At 39.9% G+C, this 23,912-nt stretch overlaps 1 protein-coding gene across 1 annotated transcript in view; it reads right to left on the reverse strand.

Moving 5' to 3' along the window:
- LOC134482475 (mucin-16-like) overlaps window positions 1–17,276 on the reverse strand; it is a 52,397-nt gene extending 35,121 nt beyond the window's left edge. Inside the window, exons 1-5 of the mRNA XM_087589590.1 lie at window positions 16,882–17,276; window positions 12,277–12,391; window positions 11,375–11,548; window positions 10,258–10,364; window positions 8,211–8,263 (exon numbers count right to left, since the gene is read on the reverse strand). Of these exons, the coding sequence (XP_087445716.1) occupies window positions 8,211–8,263; window positions 10,258–10,364; window positions 11,375–11,548; window positions 12,277–12,391; window positions 16,882–17,138 (706 nt within the window). The 5' untranslated portion in view covers window positions 17,139–17,276. The remainder of the gene's footprint in view (window positions 1–8,210; window positions 8,264–10,257; window positions 10,365–11,374; window positions 11,549–12,276; window positions 12,392–16,881) is intronic.
- Window positions 17,277–23,912: the final 6,636 nt, after the last annotated feature.

Genomic DNA, 23,912 nt, shown 5'->3' on the forward strand with positions numbered 1-23,912 from the left:
TTATTATTTGAGTATGTGCTTAGACAATATCCCCTGTAAACTTAGCTTGGCTTAAAACTCATGAACAATATAATGTAGCAGTTTGATCCAGTTCTTCCACACAGCGCCATGCTCCAAGAACTAAGACTCAGACTCAAGATATATTTACAAATACCTTGAGTATATAGTGAGGCTCTTCTCTAACTAGATCACAATTTAGAATAACTGACTATTTTAACCTACATTCTGTAACATGCCCACTTAACCATGTTCAGGTACTATGTGTCTCTCTCCTCACGTCTTCCAAGGTGAATCTCCTGCCGCATTCTATCTCAGAATTATGATTTCTCCCAGATTTTCCACTTCTTATTTACCACCTAAATAATAAGCCATCAGATTTATTATTAACAAGTGCCATAGTCATATCGATATTAGATAATCTCTCAATAATCCCCCTTTGAAGTACAATAAATGTCTCTTTTTCAAATATAAATTGAATAAAATTATAAAAATTATAATAGTTATAAGGTGTGATATATATTTACAATGTCAAGTCCATAGTATGTGGTAATTTAAAAAAATGTCCTATTATCTATCCTATCCTGGTGAGTTCAGAGTTCTGGATCTAAATCACATTTTATCCTAACTTGCATTAACAACCTAACACCATCTTTTTAGGTCTAATAAATCTTCTTAAAAATACCAACTTAAGCTTTTATTGAGACTATGATTATCTTGTATTCAACCCCAAAAGACAACTAAGTAGAAATATTTCCTGATTAAGTAGGAAGTGCAGACAAACACTTTCAAAGTTTTTTTTTTTTTTTTTTTGGAATTGCAAGCTACTTATATTCTAGGTTAAATAGAAAAAGTCATCATTCTTTGGGAAATTTAATAGTTTAACCTCTGGTGATGTTATAAAATGGCATCGATGGTCATTTTTTTTTTCATGGTGGCAGATGCCTTTTTTTTTTGTTTAATTTAGAAAATACTTTATTAGTTTTTTTAATCAAACCCACGTATATAAGACCTTACATATTTAATACAGTGTGTTACCCCTGTACAAATGGAAAAAACTTAAGTTCAACATTTCTAGACCAATATGGCTGTTAATTTCTGTACAGTGCCAACTCAACACAGTAAACGGGGATACTTTTTTCGAAAGTTGACAGCACAGGTAAAGTTTCAAAAAATTCAAATTATATATCTGTATATATATATATATATTTATATTTATATAAAAAGACCAATAATAGCAGTGTGTTATGCATCAACAGCAGCAACAGCTTTTCCAGGTTCTGCAGTCATCTGAACAAAACTGTAGAGACATCCAGCACACTCCATTAAAAAAAAAAAGTAAAAAAACAAAACCCGAGAAAACAGCACAGTTCTGTTACTCTTGTGGTACCTGGCACCATTTTTTTTAAATTAGCTTCTCAATCATCATCTGGAAAGAAAACATTCTGAGCAACATCATTAAAAACAGCTCTGATAAAGCACGGTCACTACTACGTATCATAAAGCAGGTACAAGCTATTTTACATCCACAGAGGTATGATACAGTACTGTCCTACATCTATAATACTAGAGGATACAATTTAAAAGGCATTATTTGAGACTTGATTCTACTTTTTCAGCAGAGGGCCCAAAGGATGGTGTGACACAGCTTTGTAAAGAAACATACTCTAGACAGGATTTCCTTTCACTAGTGGCACACTTCTAAGGATTCATTCTCTCCATGAATGTCAGCTAAAACCGTTATTAAAAAAATGAAATATCCCTAGAACAAAACCGTATAACCACCGGATTCACATGAAGATGACCTAGTGGAGACAAGCTGGACCTCACCTTACCAACAAGCTATCAAATCTGTTATGTTTAAACAGTGAGACCTCCAAGGAAGGAGATGCCAAGTAGTGCTTCAAAGCTTTGGACCACAATCAATCACAGCATCCTTTTCAACAGAAGCAGAAGCTCATCTGAATATGCTCATGGATGCTGACATCCACATTTAATCATCTCCTCACTCATCCAGGAAGAGGGGGAGATCAGTTACTACTGTAATTTATTGTGTTCAACCAAATCACCATGTTACAAAAATAGCAAGCTGCCATAATAAAAAATAAGGCTCCTCTATCCAGCACCAGATAGCATCATTTTACTTTCAAGCCTAGAAATTGCACACTTGTATATAAACCAATCGAAGATGAGGATTGAGAGTTCATCTTGGTGGATTTTTCCTTTGATGAATATGAAGTGTCCTTCCTTATCTTTTTTGATGACTTTTAATTGAAAATTGATTTTATTTGATATTAGAATGGCTACTCCAGCTTGCTTCTCCTGACCATTTGCTTGGAAAGTTCTTTTCCAGCCTTTCACTCTGAGGTAGTGTCTGTCTTTGTCTCTGAGGTGTGTTTCCTGTAGGCAGCAGAATGCAGGGTCCTCATTGCGTATCCAGTTTGTTAATCTATGTCTTTTTATTGGGGAGTTGAGGCCATTGATGTTGAGAGATATTCAGGAATAGTGATTATTGCTTCCTGTTATGTTCATATTTGGATGTGAGGTTATGTTTGTGTGCTTTCATTCTCTTTGTTTTGTTGCCAAGACGATTAGTTTCTTGCTTCTTCTAGGGTATAGCTTGCCTCCTTATGTTGGGCTTTACCCTTTATTATCCTTTGTATTGCTGGATTTGTAGAAAGATATTGTGTAAATTTGGTTTTGTCATGGAATATCTTGGTTTCTCCATCTATGTTAATTGAGAGTTTTGGAGGATACAGTAACCTGGGCTGGCATTGGTGTTCTCTTAGGGTCTGTATGACATCTGTCCAGGATCTTCTGGCCTTCATAGTTTCTGGCGAAAAGTCTGGTGTGATTCTGATAGGTCTGCCTTTATATGTTACTTGACCTTTTTCCCTTACTGCTTTTAATATTCTTTCTTTATTTTGTGCGTTTGGTGTTTTGACAATTATGTGACGGGAGGTGTTTCTTTTCTGGTCCAATCTATTTGGAGTTCTGTAGGCTTCTTGTATGCCTATAGGTATCTCTTGTTTTAGGTTAGGGAAGTTTTCTTCTATGATTTTGTTGAAGATATTTACTCGTCCTTTGAGCTGGGAGTCTTCACTCTCTTCTATACCTATTATCCTTAGGTTTGATCTTCTCATTGAGTCCTGGATTTCCTGTATGTTTTGGACCAGTAGCTTTTTCCGCTTTACATTATCTTTGACAGTTGAGTCAATGATTTCTATGGAATCTTCTGCTCCCGAGATTCTCTCTTCCATCTCTTGTATTCTGTTGGTGAAGCTTGTATCTACAGCTCCTTGTCTTTTCTTTTCATTTTCTATGTCCAGGGTTGTTTCCATGTGTTCTTTCTTGATTGCTTCTATTTCCATTTTTAATTCCTTCAACGGTTTGATTTTGTTTTCCTGGAATGCTTTCAGGGATTTTTGCGATTCCTCTCTGTAGGCTTCTACTTGTTCTCTAAGGGAGTTCTTTATGTCTTTCTTGAAGTCCTCCAGCATCATGATCAAATATGATTTTGAAACTAGATCTTGCTTTTCTGGTGTGTTTGGATATTCCGTGTTTGCTTTGGTGGGAGAATTGGGCTCCGATGATGCCATGTAGTCTTGGTTTCTGTTGCTTGGGTTCCTGCGCTTGCCTCTCGCTATCAGATTATCTCTAGTGTTACTTTGTTCTGCTATTTCTGATCGTGGCTAGACTGTCCTATAAGCCTGTGTGTCAGGAGTGCTGTAGACCTGTTTTCCTGTTTTCTTTCAGCCAGTTATGGGGACAGAGTGTTCTGCTTTCGGGCGTGTAGTTTTTCCTCTCTACAGGTCTTCAGCTGTTCCTGTGGGCCTGTGTCTTGAGTTCACCAGGCAGGTTTCTTGCAGGGGAAAAGTTGGTCCTACCTGCGGTTCCAAGGCTCAAGTTTGCTCGTGGGGTACTGCCTAAGTCCTCTCCGAGGCGGCAGCAACCGGGAACATCTGCGCCGCTCTTTCCGGGAGCCTCCGTGCACCAGGGTTCCAGATGGCGTTTGGTGTTTTCCTCTGGCATCTGGATGTGCACAGAGTGCAGTCTCTTCTGGTTTCCCAGGCGTGTACGCCTCTCTGAAGGTTTAGCTCTCCCTCCCACGGGATTTGGGTGCAGAGAACTGTTTATCCGGTCTGTTTCCTTCAGGTTCCGGCGGTGTCTCAGGCGCAGGGGTCCTGCCGCTCCTGGGCCCTCCCCTATGGGAACCCAGAGGCCTTATACAGTTGCCTCTTGGGCCAGGGATGTGGGCAGGGGTGGGCAGTGTTGGTGGTCTCCTCCGCTCTGCAGCCTCAGGAGTGCCCACCTGATCAGGCCTGATGTATACTTTCAAAATGGCATATTATCCCACTATTACAAACAAAGGCAGAATGAATTTTGCAGGTAAATCAATGGAACTTGAGAATATCCTCCAGAGTCCAAACAGGACATGTGTGTTATGTACTCACTTATAGATGGTTATTGGCCAAAAATACAGACACCATGCTATTATCCACAGACTCAGAAAAGCTACACAAGAAGGAATGCACAAGTGAGGATGCCTGAATCTCACTTAAAGGAGTGCATAAAGCAGTCCTAAGAGGAAGACGGAGGGAGTGAACTGAATAGAGAAGAGATACAGAGGGCTATGGGATGGGTTCGGAATCAGGTGTGGGTAAGGAAGAGGAGAGATGGATGGATGGTCCTGAAAGTGAATGGAAATCTGCAACTGACAAGGGTGAAGTTTTTTTTTTAATGAAAAAAGACAATGTGGGATACTATTCACCTACTAAAGACAAAGACATAATGACCTTTGCAGGTGAATGAATAGAACTTGAGAATATCTTCCTGAGTGACATAACCCAGACCCAAAAGACATGGATGGCGTATACCCACTTCTAAGTGGATATTAGCAATAAAGTACAGGATATCAATACTATACTCAGGACCAAAAGAAGATGAAGAAGAAAGGACCAAGAGAGGATTTTGAATCTAACTTAGAACATACCGGAAAATACTCAGAGGAGGCAGAGGAAGGAAGGAACTAGGTGGGAGTGGGTAGTTTTGAGACAACTGAGTGTTTCAGGATCGGGTCTGGGGAGATACAGGGGAGATGGCTTGACAGCCATGAAAATGAATGGATAGCTGCAGCTGGCAGGGGTGGAGATGTCAAAAAAATTCACTTGGTCATCACATTAGATGCTGATAAAGCCGTTGATAAAATCAAGCACCCCTTCATGTTAAAAGTCTTAGAGACCTCAGTGATCAAATTTGCATACCTGAACCAGCCAATAAACACTAACAACTTATATGCAGAGAAACTTAAAACCAGAGAGTAAGCAAAGCTGCCCACATACAAAAGAGACCTCACAAAATCTACCAAAGTACACCTACACCAAAGGTGATAAACCCTTACAGAAAAGTGTCTGAATACAAGATTAACTCAAAAAACCAGCAGCCCTTCCTCATGCAACAGTTAAAAGGGATAAGAAAAATTTAGTCAAGCAAAACCCTTTACAGTAACCACAGATAACATTAAATAGCCCAGTACAACTCTAATCAAGCTACTTAAAGACCTGCCTGTCAAAAACTTTATGTCTCTGAAAAAGGAATTAACAGGACATCTGAAGATGGAAAGGTCTCCTATACTACAGATGGATAGGATTAACAAGGTGAAAATGGCCATCTTACAAAAAGCATCTTCACAGTCAATGCATTTCTCTTCAAAATTGCAAGACCATTATTTACAGACCTTGAAAGAGCAATTCTTTAAAAAACAAAAAACCCATGATAGCTGATAGATACATAGATGATAGATAGATAGATGATAGATACATAGATAGATAGATAGATAGATAGATAGATAGATGATAGATAGATAGATATCTTGAATAATTAAATAATTTTTGGAGGTATCATCATCCCTGATATCAAGACATATCACAGAGCAATCATAACAAAAGCTGTATAGAATTAGTATAGAAACAAAAAGTTGACCGATGGAATCAAATCAAAGAAAAAACACACATACCTACCAACACATGATTTTGACAAAGGCAAAACCACACAATGGGGAAAATAGGAAAGTTTCTTCAACAAATGGTGCAGGTGTAACTGTATGTCTGCATGAAGAAGAATGCAAATAGATCTGTATTTCTCAACCTGCACAAAACTCAAGTTCATGTGGATGAAAGACCTTGACATTGAAACAGAAACTTCAATATACTGAGGACATCGGTACAGTAGACAATTTCCTGAACAGCACACCACTGTCCCAGCCTCTGAGATCAATGATTGATAAATGGGGACTCACAAAACTTAAAAACCTCTGTAAAGCAAAGGACACCATCAAAAGGACAAAAGAGAAGCCTACATTTTGGGACAAGATCGTCATCAGTCTTACACTTCACAGAGAAATAATGGTTAAAATATATAAAAAGCCCAAAAAGTTAGACAGCAATAAACCAATCTGAATATGGTGTACAGTGGTAAACGAAGCATTCCCAGCCGAGGATGCTCAGGAGTCCGAGAGACATCAAATGCTCATCTTCAGTCATCACTGAATGCAGATCAGAAGGACCCTGAGTCCATCCTACACCAGTCAGAGCAGCCAGAATCAAAACCTCAAGTGACAGCCATGCTGACAAGGATATTGAGCAAAGGGAACATTCCTCCATTGTTGGTGGGAGAGACATTAAAATCCGTTTTCTTTTTTTTTTCTTTTTCTTTTTTTCAGAGCTGGGGACCGAACCCAGGGCCTTGCGCTTGCTAGGCAAGTGCTCTACCGCTGAGCTAAATCTCCAACCCCTAAAATCCCTTTTGAAAAGCAATTTGGCGGGTTTTTTTTCCAAAAATTTTGAAATAGTTTTTACCTTAAGACACAACTATGTCAATCATGGGCATATACCCCAAACTTGCTCCACCATACCACCCAAGCACACTTGCTTAACTATGTTCATAAAACCTCTCCTTGTAATAGCCATGGACAGGAGACAACTGAAAAACTGATTAAGGAAATGTGGTATATTTGCACAATGAAATAATACTCGGCTATGAAAAACATGGAATTTGAGAAAATTGCAGGCAAATGGATGGGATTGGCAAACATCATATTGGATGAGGTAACTGAAACCGAGAAGGACAGGCATGGTATGTACTCACTTAAAGGTGAGGACCTTAGCAGCCATAAATTACAGAATAACCAGGCCACAGTGCACAGACCTAAAGAAGCTAAGTAATGAGGGCCCAAGGGAAGATGCGTGAATCTCACTCAGGAGGGAAAATGAAATAGATATCAGGATTCGATTGAGGGAGGGAAATTTGTAGGATGGGGAGGGGAACTAAGGTGCAGAGCAGGTGTGGTGTGGGAGCTGGGACAGAAGATACCAGTGGAGAGGCATCTCTGTGGTGAAACAAAGACCAGGAACCATGGGGGCTCTTAGCAGTCTATCTGTGGAGCTGAGACTTGCAGATCCTACTAGCAGCAGGTGATATGCAGTTTTCTGTGGTCATCTTCTGTACCAGGGGAGACTTCCAGGAGAAGGAGGAGAACACCAAAGCACTCAGAAAAACATCAACCCAAAATTTATCCTACCACCAAGATATGCAGGTTAAAATGGAACGGACATTAAGGAGATACCAAACCAATAACTGGACCAACTTGAGACCCACCCTGTGGGAGAGAGCCAGTCTTTGACTCCATTAATGATATTTTGCTATGCTTGCAGACAGAAGCTTTGGATAATTCTTCTGAGAGTCTTCATCAAGCCCTGGATAGAAACAGATGTACACACCCACAGCCAAATAAATATCAGGTGGGGGTTGGGGCGTCTTGTGAAAGAGTTGGGGGAAGGATATTGAATTCAAAGGAGGACAGTGCCATTGAAGGTTCAGAAACACAACAAGAAAACCTACAGATTAACCAACAGGGGCCCATGAGGGCTCACAGGGACTGAACCACCTATCAAAGAGCACGTCAGTGCTGCACATAGACCCCATATTCAGAGGTAGCAGACGTGCAGCTTCACGTGCTCTTCATGTGGACTCCTGGTTTACTGAAGTGAGGGCAGGTTCTCATTCTGTTGCCTGCATTTGGATTCCTTTCTGCTAGCTGGGCTGCCTTGTGTGGTCACAGTAGGAGAGGAGCTAAAATGTCCGCACTATTTTATCTAGGGTGAATAAGACCAGCTACAATATAGTAAATTTATATATGATATAAAAAATCTTACCTTCCAAAAATCTTACATGCTTCACTTCTTTTTTATGTGCTGGTGTTCTTGCACTGTGGCATAGATTTATAAGTTATGGTTATTGTACTATTCATAAGAAAAACATTTAGCGAGCATTTGAAGACCTTTATATTTCAGTCCCCAGTATCTTAGTTTAGATGTACACAAACAATGTTTTTTGAAACCGGATCTCACTATGTAGCCATGCTGGTCTGAAACCCACGCCATAGACCATGTTGTACTTAACTCACAAAGGTCTGTGTGTCTCCTACCTCCCACAGTCTGGGATGTAATTCATGGAACTACAGGTCTAGTCAAACAATTTTGAATTTATTTTTCAGCAATTCACTATGACTGTTGACTGGTATCCTTGCGACTTTCTCAAGAGAAAACATGAGGCATGGTTAGCTTTTAAATAGAACACAAACTAAAAGGCTCAAGCATGCATACACACAATCAATCAATCAATCTCTCTCTCTCTGACTCTCTCTCTCTCTGTCTCTCTCTCTGTCTCTCTCTTTCTGTCTCTCTCTCTGTCTCTCTCTGTCTCTCTCTGTCTCTCTCTGTCTCTCTGTCTCTCTCTCTGTCTCTCTCTCTCTCTCTCTCTCTCTCTCTCTCTCTCTCTCTCTCCTCCCTCCCTCTTAAAAACTCTAAAGAGAATATTTGCCTTGCTCAGGGATGTATGGCAGTAGACTCTTAGGGAACACTAGGAGGAAAGATTCCAGGTCTGCAAGGAGATAAGAACTCCAGAGGACAAACAACAGAGTGAAATAACCTGGACGCCTGGGGCTCTCAGAGACTGAACCACCAACCACAGAACATACACGGGCTGGACTCACACCTTCCCACTCATATGTAGCAGAAGAGCAGCTGGATTTTCATATAGGTCCCAGTCAACTGGGATGGGGCCTATCAAAAAGCTGTTCCTTATACATGGGATACCTCCTTCTAGCTGAGCTGCCTTGTCTGACCTTGGAGAGAGAGGAAGTGTCTACCCTTGCAGAGACTTGAAGTGCCAGGGTGTGGGGATACATAGGGGATCCATGACTGCTCAGAGGTGAAGGGGAAGGGGAACCAGAAAGGACTGTGGAATAGGGAGACTGAGACAGGGTCAGTGAGTTTGATGTAAAATGAATAAGAAAAAATAAAATTAAATATTTCAAAGAGCATTAAGTTTTGAAAGGAGAGTGAGCTCTCTCTAGAAAGGCTCACCTTAAAGCACAGATCTGTTGTCTGGAAATAATGGCTCAACATAAACATTAGGTAAACATGTGTACTAAACAGGGAATTTCAGCATAATAATTTTATTTCATATGGAAGGGAATATAGCTTTGTAAGATCAATTTATTTAGAGCTAAACATTCACAAAATCTAGGAGAAGATTTATAATTCTAAAATACCAGAATATGTGGAAGGAAATGAACTATTTATATATCCACATTAAAAGCTCCATCTGAAATGTGACACAAAAATGTCTTGGACTGCAATATCACCAACATTGCTAGTTAATTACAGGATGAAAGTTTACCGAACACCTCCTAGCAAAAGGTAGTTTTCTACTGCATTGGACATTTCAAACAGATCATTAGGAAACACTATTTATTACCTGTGATTATGTAACATATAATTCTAAAGATATGGCTTATACTGTCATTTTTAAGGTCAGAAATTATAAAATTTCAGACTCAGGGACTGGGGGTGTTTATTCATGGTAGAACATTTGCCAATGACACACATGACCTTTAATTCAGTGGCAAACTGTGTCAAAATAAAAAATACTGAAGTGGACCAACAGCTGATCTAGCTTATTCTTTGTCTTGGTTCATGACTCACGAACTGAACTACTGAGCTATGTAGTACTCCTGGTACTGCTGTTCTTTTGTTGTGTTGGAACAGTCTCTTTTCTAGCTCATATTTCGTGTGTAATAAGCTTTCTAAATATTTCTCTGAGTTTTTCAAATCATTTAATATCATATTAATATTCCTGACTTAAGCAATTCTCACCATCAAGAACAACACTAAGATTGTAGAAGAGAAGAAACTGTACCTGTTTGACACTTGCACGGCCTGTGCATCTGCACTCATTGATTCTAAGAAGTTTATCATTTCAGTCTGATTTTCATATGTTGCAAGTTGCAGTGGTGTCAAGCCATACTGTAAAGAAAACAATATTACATTTTATAAAACAACTTGTTTCTCAACTGAAAGTTCATCACAGATTTTGTGAACATAAACACACACTGTACTGAGTCACAAGGCACCATTTTTCCTACAACACCTGCTGTGCTTTCCACACACAGCTCTCTTCTTCCCTTTGACACATCTTTTGTCTACACAACACTGCATATGAACACCAATCCCTTCCAGAATTTTCCCCAAACACTCAATGGTTCCAATCTTCTTAGCTCCAAAAACTAGGACCTCCATGGACACAACCCCAAAATATAAAGTTTGGTATGCCCCTGTTGAAGGAGTGTGCTCAAGAGGTATCTGGAGTAGAGTTTCTCAATCTGCACTCCAAATATATTTCTTTTCTAAACTAAGAATTATCTCCCAAGGGCAATAGCATCTTCTATGAATACCAAAACTTTTGAAAATCATAAAAATGTTTTGTATATTTTCTCAATGATCAGATTTTCTAATTTGCCTGACACCTCTCTCCTTTCCCAGTCTGCCCTCATCCCTGAGCCAAACACACATCAATACCTTCTTAGCAGCAACCCAGTTCTATATATTCTACAATCATTAAACTTGAAATGTATTTCTTTTCCTTGTTGGTGTAGATGTGATGTGATGTGTGTGTGTATGTGTGTATGTGTGTGTGTGTGTCTGTGTGTGTCTGTGTGTGTGTGTGTGTGTGTAATCCTAAAGCCTATAATCTTGAATTTCAAACTTAAAGTCAACGCTGAGACAAAATATGCTATTCTGTGGGTTTTTTGGCACTAATTATAAATACACACACACACAGACACACACACACACACAGACACACACACACACACACACACACACACACACACATATATATATATTTAAAGAGAAAAAGCGTTCCTCTGAACACATTCAGTGACAATGCTTGAGGTTCTGCATGTAGAAAATAGGTCTGAGTGTCCCAGCTAGAAGTAGCTAGAAGTGCATTGGGAATGAAGTTGAATGACCTTTACCTCTGTTTTGGCTTCAATATCTACGTTGTACTCCAGGAGCATCTTTACAATTGCTATGCTGCCCCTGGAAATGGCATGGTGAAAGGCTGTATTCCCACTGTAATCCATCAAATTTGGATTAGCATTGTGCCTGAGCAATACACAAACACAATGTGTGTTGTCCCGCTGCGCAGCCTGTGGAAATTGTACAAAGAAATACATCTTCACTTCAAGGAAGCCAAGGGAAACATTTCTACAATGGCACTGAATAGTTTCTCTGAAATCAGACAGAGTTTTAGTTATTCATATTTTCCCTCCATTTTGACACAAGGTCTTCTTAAATACTCCAGGCTTGACTCATTTAATGATCTCCCCACCACATCTTTTTCCAAGTGGTAGAATTAAGGGGTTCTACCAACCCACCTAGATGTCCTAAGCACTCAGGTCTGTGCTGGTTGGCTGTCACAATGCAGAGATTGCTTGTTTGCTTAGATTTTGTTCTTTTTGCCAATGTGATACATGCTTAATACACCTGGAAAGATCCTCACTTGAGGAATTGGACTGGCCTCTGGGGCACTGTGTGGAACTATTTTTTTTATTTAGACAGAAGTAGGAAAGCCCAAAGTCTTGTGGTAGGGGCATGCCTGAGTTCAAAGTTGTATAAAAAAAAAAGCTGAGCAAACCTGGGTAAAAGCCATGGAAAGCTGCATTCTCCCCTGATCTCTAGTTTAGTTCTTCCCCCCAGTTCCTGATTTGAGTTCCTGACCAGGTTTCCCATGAGGATCAACTGGGATGAATAAATGTAAGCTAAATAACTTTTTCCTCTCCTGAGTAAGTTTTGGTCTGTGTTTTCTCACAACAACAGAAACCAAACAAGGACACCTCTAATCCATTTCATACCAAAACAGATGGCCAATAGCTACCTTAATCAACGGTGTGCAGCCTTCATCATCCTGGATGTTAATGTTGGACTTATTTTCTAATAACAGTGTCACTACATCTGGATGGTTGTGGGCACTCGCATAATGCAGCGATGTCCTGCAAATTGAAAACACATTTAGCAACATCTCTGAATTCCCAGTAAGACTATCATCACCTGTAAGTACTACATAATATGAAGGTGATTTCTATCTGATGGAAGAAAGTAACTACAATGTTCTTATTTATTGAGGTCTACTCGAATGTTCATTTACTGTGCTAGGGATATGGTACATGACTCTTCCTATTTAAGGCAGGTGTTCTATCCTGACCTTCTTCGCTGCTCAAAGCAGCCTGTCTGAATCCTAGAAAAGTTCCCAAATTGATCTCAGCTTGATTTTAAGTCATACTCTAATATCTGGAACTTACTAGTTACTCCTCGGTATTTTCAGGAGCTCCATGACTCCATGTCCCCATCCAAGGGATGAACATTAAACATATCTTAATAGGGGCTACTCTGATGTTTCAGTTCGAATGGGGAAGAAATCTGCTACAACACTACAAGCATTTCCAGCTCCTGAGAGCTCAGCATTTCCTGATCATGGTAATGATTTCTCTTCCTAGTGATAACAAACAGAACTATTCTGTGAGAGAAAAACAGGATTTTATCAGCAGTACACATAAAAAAATTCATATAAAAGAAGTTTACATTTCTTAATCCTCCTATCTTATCCATTGTGGTTACCTTCATTTTCATTCACATTTTACCCTCTCTAAGAATGGAAGGTCATTTATCCTTTTTATTATTTTACAACTATAATTAGCAATACTTTTAGCACTTTACAAAATTAAAGGTAATTATCATGCAACCCATTGTGGCGTACATTAAACAAAATATGTCACAATCGACAGGTAAGTGGCAATTTTACCGGTCACTTGCATCTATGTACATTTTTAACAGTGAACAAAAATGTAAGCCCTCAGTCCTCAATACTTTCTTTTATTTTTATTTTCACATTTCATTTTTTATGCCCATATGTAACACTTCTATACTCGGTATAGAAACCAGGACCTCATGCTTTGCCGTATATTGATCAATGTGCCCATGGACTCACACCAAAATCAGGTAAATATTGCTACAAGGTAATAACTTATGGTGGCATAGCTGCCTTGCTTGAGATTCATAGAGTTTCAGTAAAATGAAAGGAGGGTTCCAAAGAGTAATGTTCATTTCATGTTATATTTAAATTTATACAATGTAAGGAAGCTTGACTGGGCAGAGAAATGAAGTTTTACAAATGGGAAGATCTTGAGAGATATTAGAATGTGTATTCTACACAGGGGATATCTAAGTTACATGTGGGGAATAAATGGACTGACAGAATGAAAAATTACCATTGGACAATTCAGTGTTTTTAAAGAAAATATTCAATGAACAGAAGAATATTTTAAAACTAAACTTCATTCTTGTATTCTTTATATGAAGCTCCACCTTAAAGACTAATTAACATCTTAGAATAACAAAATGATCAAGAAGCATGTGAACTAGGGAAAATATGCTGGTGTGTCATCGATTCCCCTTCAACCATAAAGACAGGATATAAGAATGAGGTGCTAACCTTTAAAAGTCTTGGAAAAATCAGGAATTCAAAGCTTACTATAAACATAGGAAAAGCAATATACAGCAAACCAATAGCCTACATCCAACTAAATTGAGAGAAAGTTGAAGGAATACCACTAAAATCAGGGAGTAGTCAAGGATGCCCCCTTAAACAAATTCAGCAAAGTGGCTGGATACAAAATTAACTCAAACAAATCAGTAGCCTTTCTCTATTCAAAGGATGAATAGGCTAAGAAAGGAATTAGGGAAACAACACCTTCAGAATAATCACAAATAAAATAAAATAACCCAGTGTGACTCTAACCAAGCAAGTGAAAATCCTGTTCGGTAAGAACTTCAAGTCTCTGAAGAAAGAATAGAAGATCTCATAAGATGGAAAGATCTCCCATTCTCACAGATTGGCAGGATTAACATTATAAAATTGGCCATCTGTCCAAAAGCAATCTACTGATTCGACGCAATCTCCATCAAAATTCTAACTCCATTCCCCATGGAGGTAGAAAGAGCGATTTGGAAATTCACTTGCATTAACAAAAAAACAGGATCCTGAGAACTATACTCAACAAGAAAAAAAAAATTCTGGGGGAATCACCCTCCCTAACCTTAAGCTGTATTACAGAGCAATAGTGATAAAAATGTTATGATACTGGTACAGCGATAGGCAAGTAGATCAATGGAATAGAATAGGAGACCCAGAAATGAACCCATACACCTACCTATGGTCACTTGATTTTTAACAAAAGAACTAAAACCATCTAGTGGGTAAAAGATAGCTTTTTCAACAACTGGTGCTGAATCAACTGGCACTCAGCATGTAGACTGCAAATCAAACCTTTCTTATCACCCTGTACACAGTTAAAATCCAAGCAAATCAAGGATCTCCACATAAAACCAGATATACTCAACTTAAAAGAAGAAAACATGGGGAAGAGCCTAGAATACATGAGCCTGGAATACTTGGGAAAATTTCCTGAACAGAACAGCAATAGTTTATTCTCCAAGATCAAGAATCAACAAATGGGACCTCATCAAATTGCAAAGCTTCTGTAAGGCAAAGAGTACTGTCATTAGAAAACAATGGCTACTAACAGATTGGAAAAGATTTTTATGAATCCTACATCTGATAGAAGGCTTACATCCAATATACACATAGAATTCAAGTAGTTGGACTCCAGAGAATCAAATTACTTTATTACAAAAAGGGGAGCAGAGATAAACAAAGAATTCTCAATTGAGGAATATCAAATGGCCAAAAAGAACCTAAAGGACTGGTCAACATCTTTAGTCATCAGAGAAAATGCAAATCAGTACCACCCTGTGATTCAACGCCACACCAGTCACAGTGGCTAAGATCAAAACTCAGGCAACAGAGGTAGGCGAGGATTTGGAGAAGGAGGAACACTCCTCCTTTGTAGGTGGGAGAGCAAGCTGGGACGACTCTGGAAATCTGTTTGGAGGACCCAGCTTTACACACTCCTGTGCATATACACAAAAAGGGCTCCAACATAAAACAAAGAAACATATTCCATTACATTCACAACAGCCTTATTTACAATAGCCAGGAGCTGGAGAGAACCCAGATGTCCGTTCATCTAAAGAGTTCACATGGAAAGACCCCTGGCTTCAACTGCATATGTAGCAGAGGATGGCCTTGTTGGGCACCAATAAGAGGAGAAGCCCGTGGTCCTGCCAAGGCTCTAGCCCCAGTGGAACGGAATGCTAAGGCAGGGAATCCGGAAGGAGTGGGCAAACGGGTGGGGGTGAACCCTCATATAAGAGGAGGAGGGACGATGAGCAAGGAGGTTCATGGTAAGAACCCACACACACACAGAGAAAAAGGAATGAGGGGCTGGGGTAGTTGTTAAAACTCAATTGGTAAAGCATTTGTCCTGAAAACCTGACTGCTGATCTTGGGATAAGGGGATCCGCAAAGCTCATTTGCCTACAAGTGTGAGCATCAGTGTGCTCCAAGACAGTAAATAAAGCACACCATGGACTTGCTTGAGTGGAGTCTCCAGAACAGAGGGACGATGGGCTGGAACCCACAGGGAGGCCTGCTTGCCTGAGCTCAGGCCTTAGAACCCCATGGTGGTACAACATAACTAGCAGTCGACATTGTCTCTGACCACCACACCCTAAGCTCCACACGTGTGGGGCACAGGAAGTGAGATGAGGACAATCTCTGTCCTTCACATGTGTATCGATGTAAAAACAACAGTACAGAAGGTGATTACATGGGAGCATGGTCACAGTTCCAGTTCTAAATGTCTTTGATCCATTATTATTTTATACTATATTATTATATTGTATCATATACATTATATTATATTATACATTATTATATTACATCATATTATGTATTAAGAAAGTCGTCATAGAATCAGGGGGAGTGGGAAGTGGGATGGAAGAGGCAGGACAGGACATAACATTGAAATGTAAATGTATGAACTATCTAATAAAAATGAAAAAACAGAAAACAACAACAACAACAAAGAAGAAAGAAAATCTAGATAGGGGTCTTGGCAATAACAGCTCTAGTTTTGTTTAGTAGAGAACTCAGTTTGATTACTAAGACACACAGGGCAGCTCACAACTGTCTATAGCTGCAGTTCCAGGGGATCCTGCACCAGGTTCTATCACAATGGTACACAGAAAATACACAGAGGCAAAACAACGGTATTTATGTGTGTGAGTGTGTGTGTCTTTTTGTATGTTTACAAAATGTAAGGGTTAACATAAGAATAAAATTATGTAGTTTCATTAAGGCCTAGGAGCTGCTGTTCCACAGTGTGGAGGTCTCATACGACTAAGAGCATTTAGCAGGTATAAAACCCAGGGGTCCCCAGTGAAAATGAGCCTATGTATGACCACTCTCTACCCTCAGATTGTAGCCCTGGAAGTTGATTTGTCTTCCTCCTTAGCCCTGAGTGTCCCTAGCAGTTCCTACCCTCCTCCTTTTACTCCCCTCATCAATTTGAAGCCCCATTACCTGCCCCTCCAATCAGATTCATCCACATGATGATGACACTCATGGATCATACTTTCAATTTTCTCCATGTCCCCAACACAGGCCGCTCTTTGTAATCGACCCACGGGATCATACCCGATCAGATAGAGGGGAAATTTCGTCGTTTTCTTTTGACGCAGGCATCCAAAACCAGGACAGGAGCGCCACAGACGGGTGTACCAGCGTCCCCTTCTGGGGAACTTCAATGCCAGAGCATCATATTCAAAATCTTCCTCCATTATGGAGCTCTAGGGCCGCCCAGGTCCTTCTTACCCTCTCTTCCCTCCCATTTAGCTAATCTCCACCTCCCAAATTATACGATAAGAGTTTGCTAAAATCACCAATTCTTGCCAAAGAAATGTAGGCAAGACCTGCTCGTTCAGGGTTAACTGAACTATACTTCATCACCTAGCAACACAGCTGCACTGGCACCACCATAGTGACATGCTCTGAGCTCACAATGGAGCTGGCTTACGGACTGTACCCTATGCTTATGCTCCATGTGTGCCCCCCTCAGACTCCACTGTTAGGAGCCCAGCCCCCTCAGTGCTTGTTCAAAGCTCTGTCAATGTTGACGCTGAAGTAGATCTATTTGCATGGCCTTCAAAGGGAGTACTGAGGGCAGTTAGGGCAGCCATTGCAATCTGTAACCCTAAGACTGGCCTGATGGACCTAAAAAAATCATCCTGATTTAGCAAACCCAGACCCAAAACAACAAACATTTCATGTGTCTGCTGTTAAGGATGTTAGGTTTTAAGTATCTGATATGAGAACTACAATCTGGATAACCACACAGGATTCCTGACTATCTACTAGGGAACTAGGGGGCAGAAGAATATCTGCCCAGGAAGAGGAAGGAGTGTATAGTGTTGGGAAGAGATAAAGAAAAGCTAGAATAGGAGGGGTTAATGAGAGGGAACCAGGAGAAATGGGTAGAGCCAAAGGGTACACACTTCTACCTCCCTCGCATTTTTCAAGCCCCATTACCCTCCTTTCATATTCATCAACATGATGTTGACTGGAGTTGATCACTCTCTCCAGTGTATCCAGGTCACCTGCAGGCTGCATGTTGGAATGGGCACACAGATTCATACTTGATAAGGAAGAGGGTCAGTTTCTTTTTCTTAACCAAGCACCCACTGCCCTGGCATGCAAGCCTAGGTAAAGTAGGAAATAAGGGGAGGGACAACAAACACTAAAGTCCCTTTGAAAAAATTAAATGGAAATCTGCTACTCTATTAGCTTCCTATATGTATGGAATACATATGGAGCCAAAAACTAACATGACACGAGGCTCCACCTAGACATGTTGTGCCACCAAGTTACAAATCCAGCAACAGGAATGGGTGGCAACCTGTTGAGTCATTACCCAAAGGGTCCTATAGAAAACCTTGACCATCACAAGCCAGTGCCAAGACTATTGGTTGCTCTATACAATCTGATGTTCAGGACTGACTTCTGAAGATAACATTTCTGTCATCACAGGGGGGGATAGGTTGAGCCAGGGTCTAACTAGACTCTTCACACTACTAACCAGAGTTCATAATACTGGAAGGTAACCTGTCTGCTACTGGAGGGCAAAGGTAATCCTCAATATCAGTCAGCTTCAAACCCTGAAACCTACAGTAACACCTACAAAGAAGCTCAAAGGCATCTTCAAATCTAATTATAGGCGATCTAGAACCCTCATATCTTCACAGGCCCAGACATACATATAGTGCACACACAGACACATAGGCAAAACATTCATACATGTGAAAGAAGCATAATCTTTCAATAATAACATGTTTACAGGTATGTAATACACTTATGCAGCAAATTCATCTTTTTCAAGTATATAATCTAGGAGTGCATTCTTACTATGTCATTAAAATTATGCATCCCTTATACTATTGGTTTTAAAAATATTTTAAGTTTGAGAAAACTCTGTGGCCATTAGAAGGTACTCTTTATTCCTCCAGATCCTACCCCCTATCAACTTGTTAGGCACCAGCTCAGCCTATCCCTCTTTAATGACAGAAGTGTTACTTTAAGTATAGGAACTTAAGATCAGGATGTGTAGAGCACACCATAGCCCATGGTGTGCCTGGGTTTCACGGATGCTTTGAGTTAATGAGTAAAGTGGCTGCAATCCAATCTAACATTTGGTCTCATTCGGTTGGTTTTTGGTGTAGATGTTGTCGTCGTTGTTGTTGTTGTCATTGTTGTTGTTGTTGTTGTTGTTGTTGCTGCTGCTGCTGTTGCTTCTGACATTGTTTGATAGATTGATTGGTTTTTTGGTGTCTGTTTTTTTGAGGTTTTTGTTTGTTTAATTGATTCCTTGTGTGAGTGATTGGTTGATTTTCAAGAAAGTTTGTCTCTGCCCACCCCCTTTCTCTCTCTCTCTCTCTCTCTCTCTCTCTCTCTCTCTCTCTCTCTCTCTCTCTCTCTCTCTCTCTCTCTCTGTGTGTGTGTGTGTGTGCTTGAGTGTGTGTAGCTCTGGCTTTCCTGAATCTACCTCTGTAGACCAGGCTGGCCCCAAACTCGTGAAAATCTACATGCCTCTGCCTCCTGAGTGCTGGGATAAAGTTCTATGCCCTCACCGACCAGGTCATTTTGCAAATTTAACATAAATGAAGTCATCTAATATAGAAATATCCCCTTTCTTGGTCATTAAATAATAGCTTCTTTTATCATAAGATAGTGTCAATGCCTCTGTCCATCTCTAGAGACATTGTATCAATATGATAAACTCTGTTTACCCGTTCATCATGCTGGACCATTTGGGGTTCTCTCTTTTGTCTTTTACACTTAGCAGAGCAATTATACATCAATCACAATAAAATGAGCTTCAGACTTGCCCTCAGGACAATGTGATGGAGAAAATACCTCTACTGTGATTCACTTTTCCCAGATTATATCCACATTTTGTAGAGTTGCTTAAACTCAACCAGCATCCTAGCCTCCAAGGCTCCAGTGCTGCTGTTGAGCAGAGTCAGAGAGGATGGAAGAGTGAATTTTGGGGGCATTCCTGTAAAACTAGGTCTTCTGGATGGAACAAATGCTAGCAGTCATGAGTCCAATACAGGGGCCTTTGCTGAAAACACCCCACACATAATGGGGCATCCTAATTCCATCAGGTACTGGAAGGAGCTCCTGAAGTTTTAAAGGGTACCAGTTGAAGACTGGTTTTCACTTGAAAAATACACTAAAAAGCTACTGATGTAATAAAGAGTATAGAAACTTGTGGCTTTCACTTAAAACATTTTAATGGGAAACTCTTTTTTTTTTTATTAACTTGAGTATTTCTTATATACATTTCAAGTGTTATTCCCTTTCCTGGTTTCTGGGTAAACATCCCCCTAATCCCTCCCCCTCCTCTTCTTTATGGGTGTTCCCCTCCCCATCCTCCCCCCCATTGCTGCCCTCCCCCCAACAATATTAGTTCACTGGGGGTTCAGTCTTAGCAGGACCCAGGGCTTCCCCTTCCACTGGTGCTCTTACTAGGATATTCTTAATGGGAAACTCTTAATTAAAAGGCAAACAGTTTAGGTCAACACTCATAGGATGAGTCACTAGGACTAGCAGCAGAGTCCTTGACAAGAGGGAGTCCTACTTAGCAATGTCATGATAAACCCTCACAAATCAGAGGCCCACTGCTCTCCTTGGACTGTTTTACTAACAGTGCTGTGCTGGCTTTCTTTTACAACTTTACAGCGTACGCAGACCAGACTCCATAAATTGTCATGTCTGCAAACGTCATCTTCTGTTCGTGACGTCACTTTATCTCTGAAAAAAACTGAGCTTCACTAAGGATCACCTTGGACATGGATACATCTACTGTCATGGTATTGGCCTGCTGCCTGCCCGATGGCAAAGAAGGACAAATGAGTCACCTCCAGGACACTGCACTCACAGAGACATGGATTCTCCTTGATCAAGGTTCCAATCTCCTGGATTGTGTCATCTGGTAAGTGCGTGAGAAGTATTTGTTCTTTTCACACATAAAATCCTGTTCACCAAAATCAGTGAGTGCACAGTGCACCCTTCAGGTGCAGACCTGACCTATTAGACTGAGAATAAATTTTAACAAACATCCATGCTCAGTGGAATCCAAACATCACATCTGTCTTCCCAAGTGGAGGATATTTATACTCATTAAATTGCAGATATTACTAAAATAGCTAAATACTAAAGGGAAACACAGGGTGGCTGGTGCCATTGTGCCGTCCTTAGGTGATGCTCCCACAGGTCCTCTGAATGCACGAAAGGGAAAGTACTGACCTCTACCTTCATCCACTCAGCAATTCCTTGTTTGAATCCTATTGACTTCTTAGTATTACTTCTCAGATTCCATGTTGTTTTTTCTTCTCTTTTACTAGGGACTTGGTATTATGTCGGTAAGTCACTCACTACAGTAATCTATCACCCCAATCTCTTAGAATCTCTACGTTTATTTGCTATAGAGATAATGAAGTCTTGAGGGAGAGACGTAAAGGAGTCATCCCATTTAAAATGGAGTTACCACCGTCTCTGTACACTTTCCAGGTTGGGGTCTCTGTGTTAGTGTCTATAGCCTACAAGAAGATGATGCTTTTCTAATGAGGGTTCCAAACACAGATCTATAGCTATGACAGTCATTTCATTGATACGGATAAGAGTACTGAGTTTTCCTCTTGGCTCAGGACATACCTACTCTTAGGATTTTGGCTGCTTTAGCAGTTTCAGGCCTGGCTTCCATCACATAGAGTGTGTCTGAAATAGAATCAGGAAAGAGAATTATTTCCATAATATGTGTTCCACTACTGTACCAGAACATCCAAGAGCCAGTAACTGGTTTACTTTGCAGTATTTGTAGCTTTGGGATAACCATGTTTGCATTTCTGTTCTGAAATCATGCAGACTACTTTACGTATCATGAATGCTACTTGGTAGGTGTGAAGCTTAATAGATAAGGTTTTTCTTGTGTTTATAGAGTAAATATACTTATTTTTTATAGGAATCTATTAAGATTTTTACGAATGGTAGAGGCATCATTTTCAGCTAAATGATGATGATCATTGATTTATGCCATGTTTTAAATTTCAGGAGGTATGATTTATGAATGGATGTTTTTATTCTCTGTGCTATAGGAGTAATGTTCAGGAAGTACCATTCTGCACAGCGAAGTCAAACATATTTCCTATTTTCTCATCTGCCACATCTGTGGTATGAAGTCTTATGTTTTGTTCCATGATGCATGTGGCATTGACTTTTGTGCTTGTTCTGTGTAATGGACCAAGTTTCTGTCTTCTCCATGAAGCTGTCTCTATTCATCAGTATAATTTGTTAACGTGCTGTCAATTCCCCATATACCATGGATTTATTTTTAATTTTTATTTTTTAATTAATTAGTTAATTAATATGTACTTTCCTTCAATCTCTTCTCCAAATTTTGGCTTCATATTTCCTGCTATAAATATTTTTGTTTCCCCTTCTAAGAAATACTGACACATAGACATTTTGGTTGTCCTTCTTCTTGAGCTTTATGTGATCTGTGGATTGCACCTTGGCTCATCTGAGCTTCAGGGCTACTATTCACTTATCAGTGAGTGCACACCATCTGTGTTATTTTCTGGGGTCACCTCACTCAAGATGATATTTTCTAGTTCCATCCTTTTGCCTATGAATTTCATGAAGTCATTTCTTTTTAATAGCTGAGTAGTACTGCGTTTGTGTAATTGTACCACATTCTCTGTATCCATTCTTTTGTTGATGGACTTCTGGGGTCTTTCCAGCTTCTAGCTATTAAAAATAAGGCTGCCATGGACTTACTGGAGCATGTTTGTCTGTTATATGTTGGAGCATCTATTGGCTCTATGCCCAGAAATGGGTATACCTGGGTCCTCAGGTAGTACTATGTCCAATTTTCTGAGGAAACCCCCAGCTGAATACCAGAGCAGTTGTACCAGCTCGCTATCCAAGTAACAGTGGAGGAGTGTTCTGCTTTCTCCACATTCTTGTCAGAATCTGTGGTCACCTGAGTTTTGTTCCTAGCCACTCTGAGGGGTGTGATGTAGAATCTCAGCATTGTTTTGATTTGCATTCCCCTAATGACTAAGGTTGTTGAAGAACATTTCTACAGGTACTTTTCAGTTATTCGATATTCCTCAGCTGAGATTTCTCTGTTTAGTTCTATATCCATTTCTCTAATAGGATTATTTGGCTCTCTGGAGTCTAAGTTCTTGAGTTCTTAGTACATATTGGATATTAGACCTCTATTGAATGTAGGAGAGGTGAAGACCTTTTCCCAATCTCTTGGTTGCCGTTTTGTCCTAAAGACAGTATCCTTTGCCTTGGAGAAGCTTTGCAATATTATGAGGTCCCATTTGAAAGTCCTTGAGCAGAAGCCATTGGTGTTTCTTTTCAGGAAAATTTCCGCAGAGTCCCTACGTTCGAGGCTTTTCTCCACAGTTTCCCCTATGGCTTTGAGTGTTTTCTTTTTATGTGGATGTCCTTGATCCACTTGCCCTTGAGCTTTGCACTAGGGAAGAAGATCAATTTGCATTCTTCTGGGTGCGAACTTCCAGTTGATCCAGCAACAATTATTGAAAAAGCTATCTTTTTTCTACTGTAAGGTTATATTTCATTTGTCAAACATCAAGGGACCATAGGAGTATTTGTTCATTTCTGTGTCCTCAATTCTATTACATTGATCTACCTGCTTGTCTCTGTTTTAATACCATACAGTTTTAAAACTATTGCTCTGTAATACAGCTTGAGGTCAAGGATGGTGATTCTATCTTTTATTGTTATTATTTCTTTATGTTGAGGATAGTTTTCTCTATCCTTGTTTTTTTTTTTTTGTTGTTATTCCAAGTGAATTTCCAAATTCATCTTTCTGACTCTATGAAGGATTGAATTGGAATTTTGATAGATTGTATTGAATCAGTAGATTGCTATCAGCAAGATAGCCATTTTTTATTTATTTACTTTTATACTTCAGATTTCATTCCCCTCCCAATCCACCCCCTGACAGTCCCACATCTCAATAT

Source organism: Rattus norvegicus, chromosome 16, assembly GCF_021556685.1.
Source record: "Rattus norvegicus strain SHRSP/BbbUtx chromosome 16, alternate assembly SHRSP_T2T, whole genome shotgun sequence".
Taxonomy (NCBI): Eukaryota; Metazoa; Chordata; class Mammalia; order Rodentia; family Muridae; genus Rattus; species Rattus norvegicus.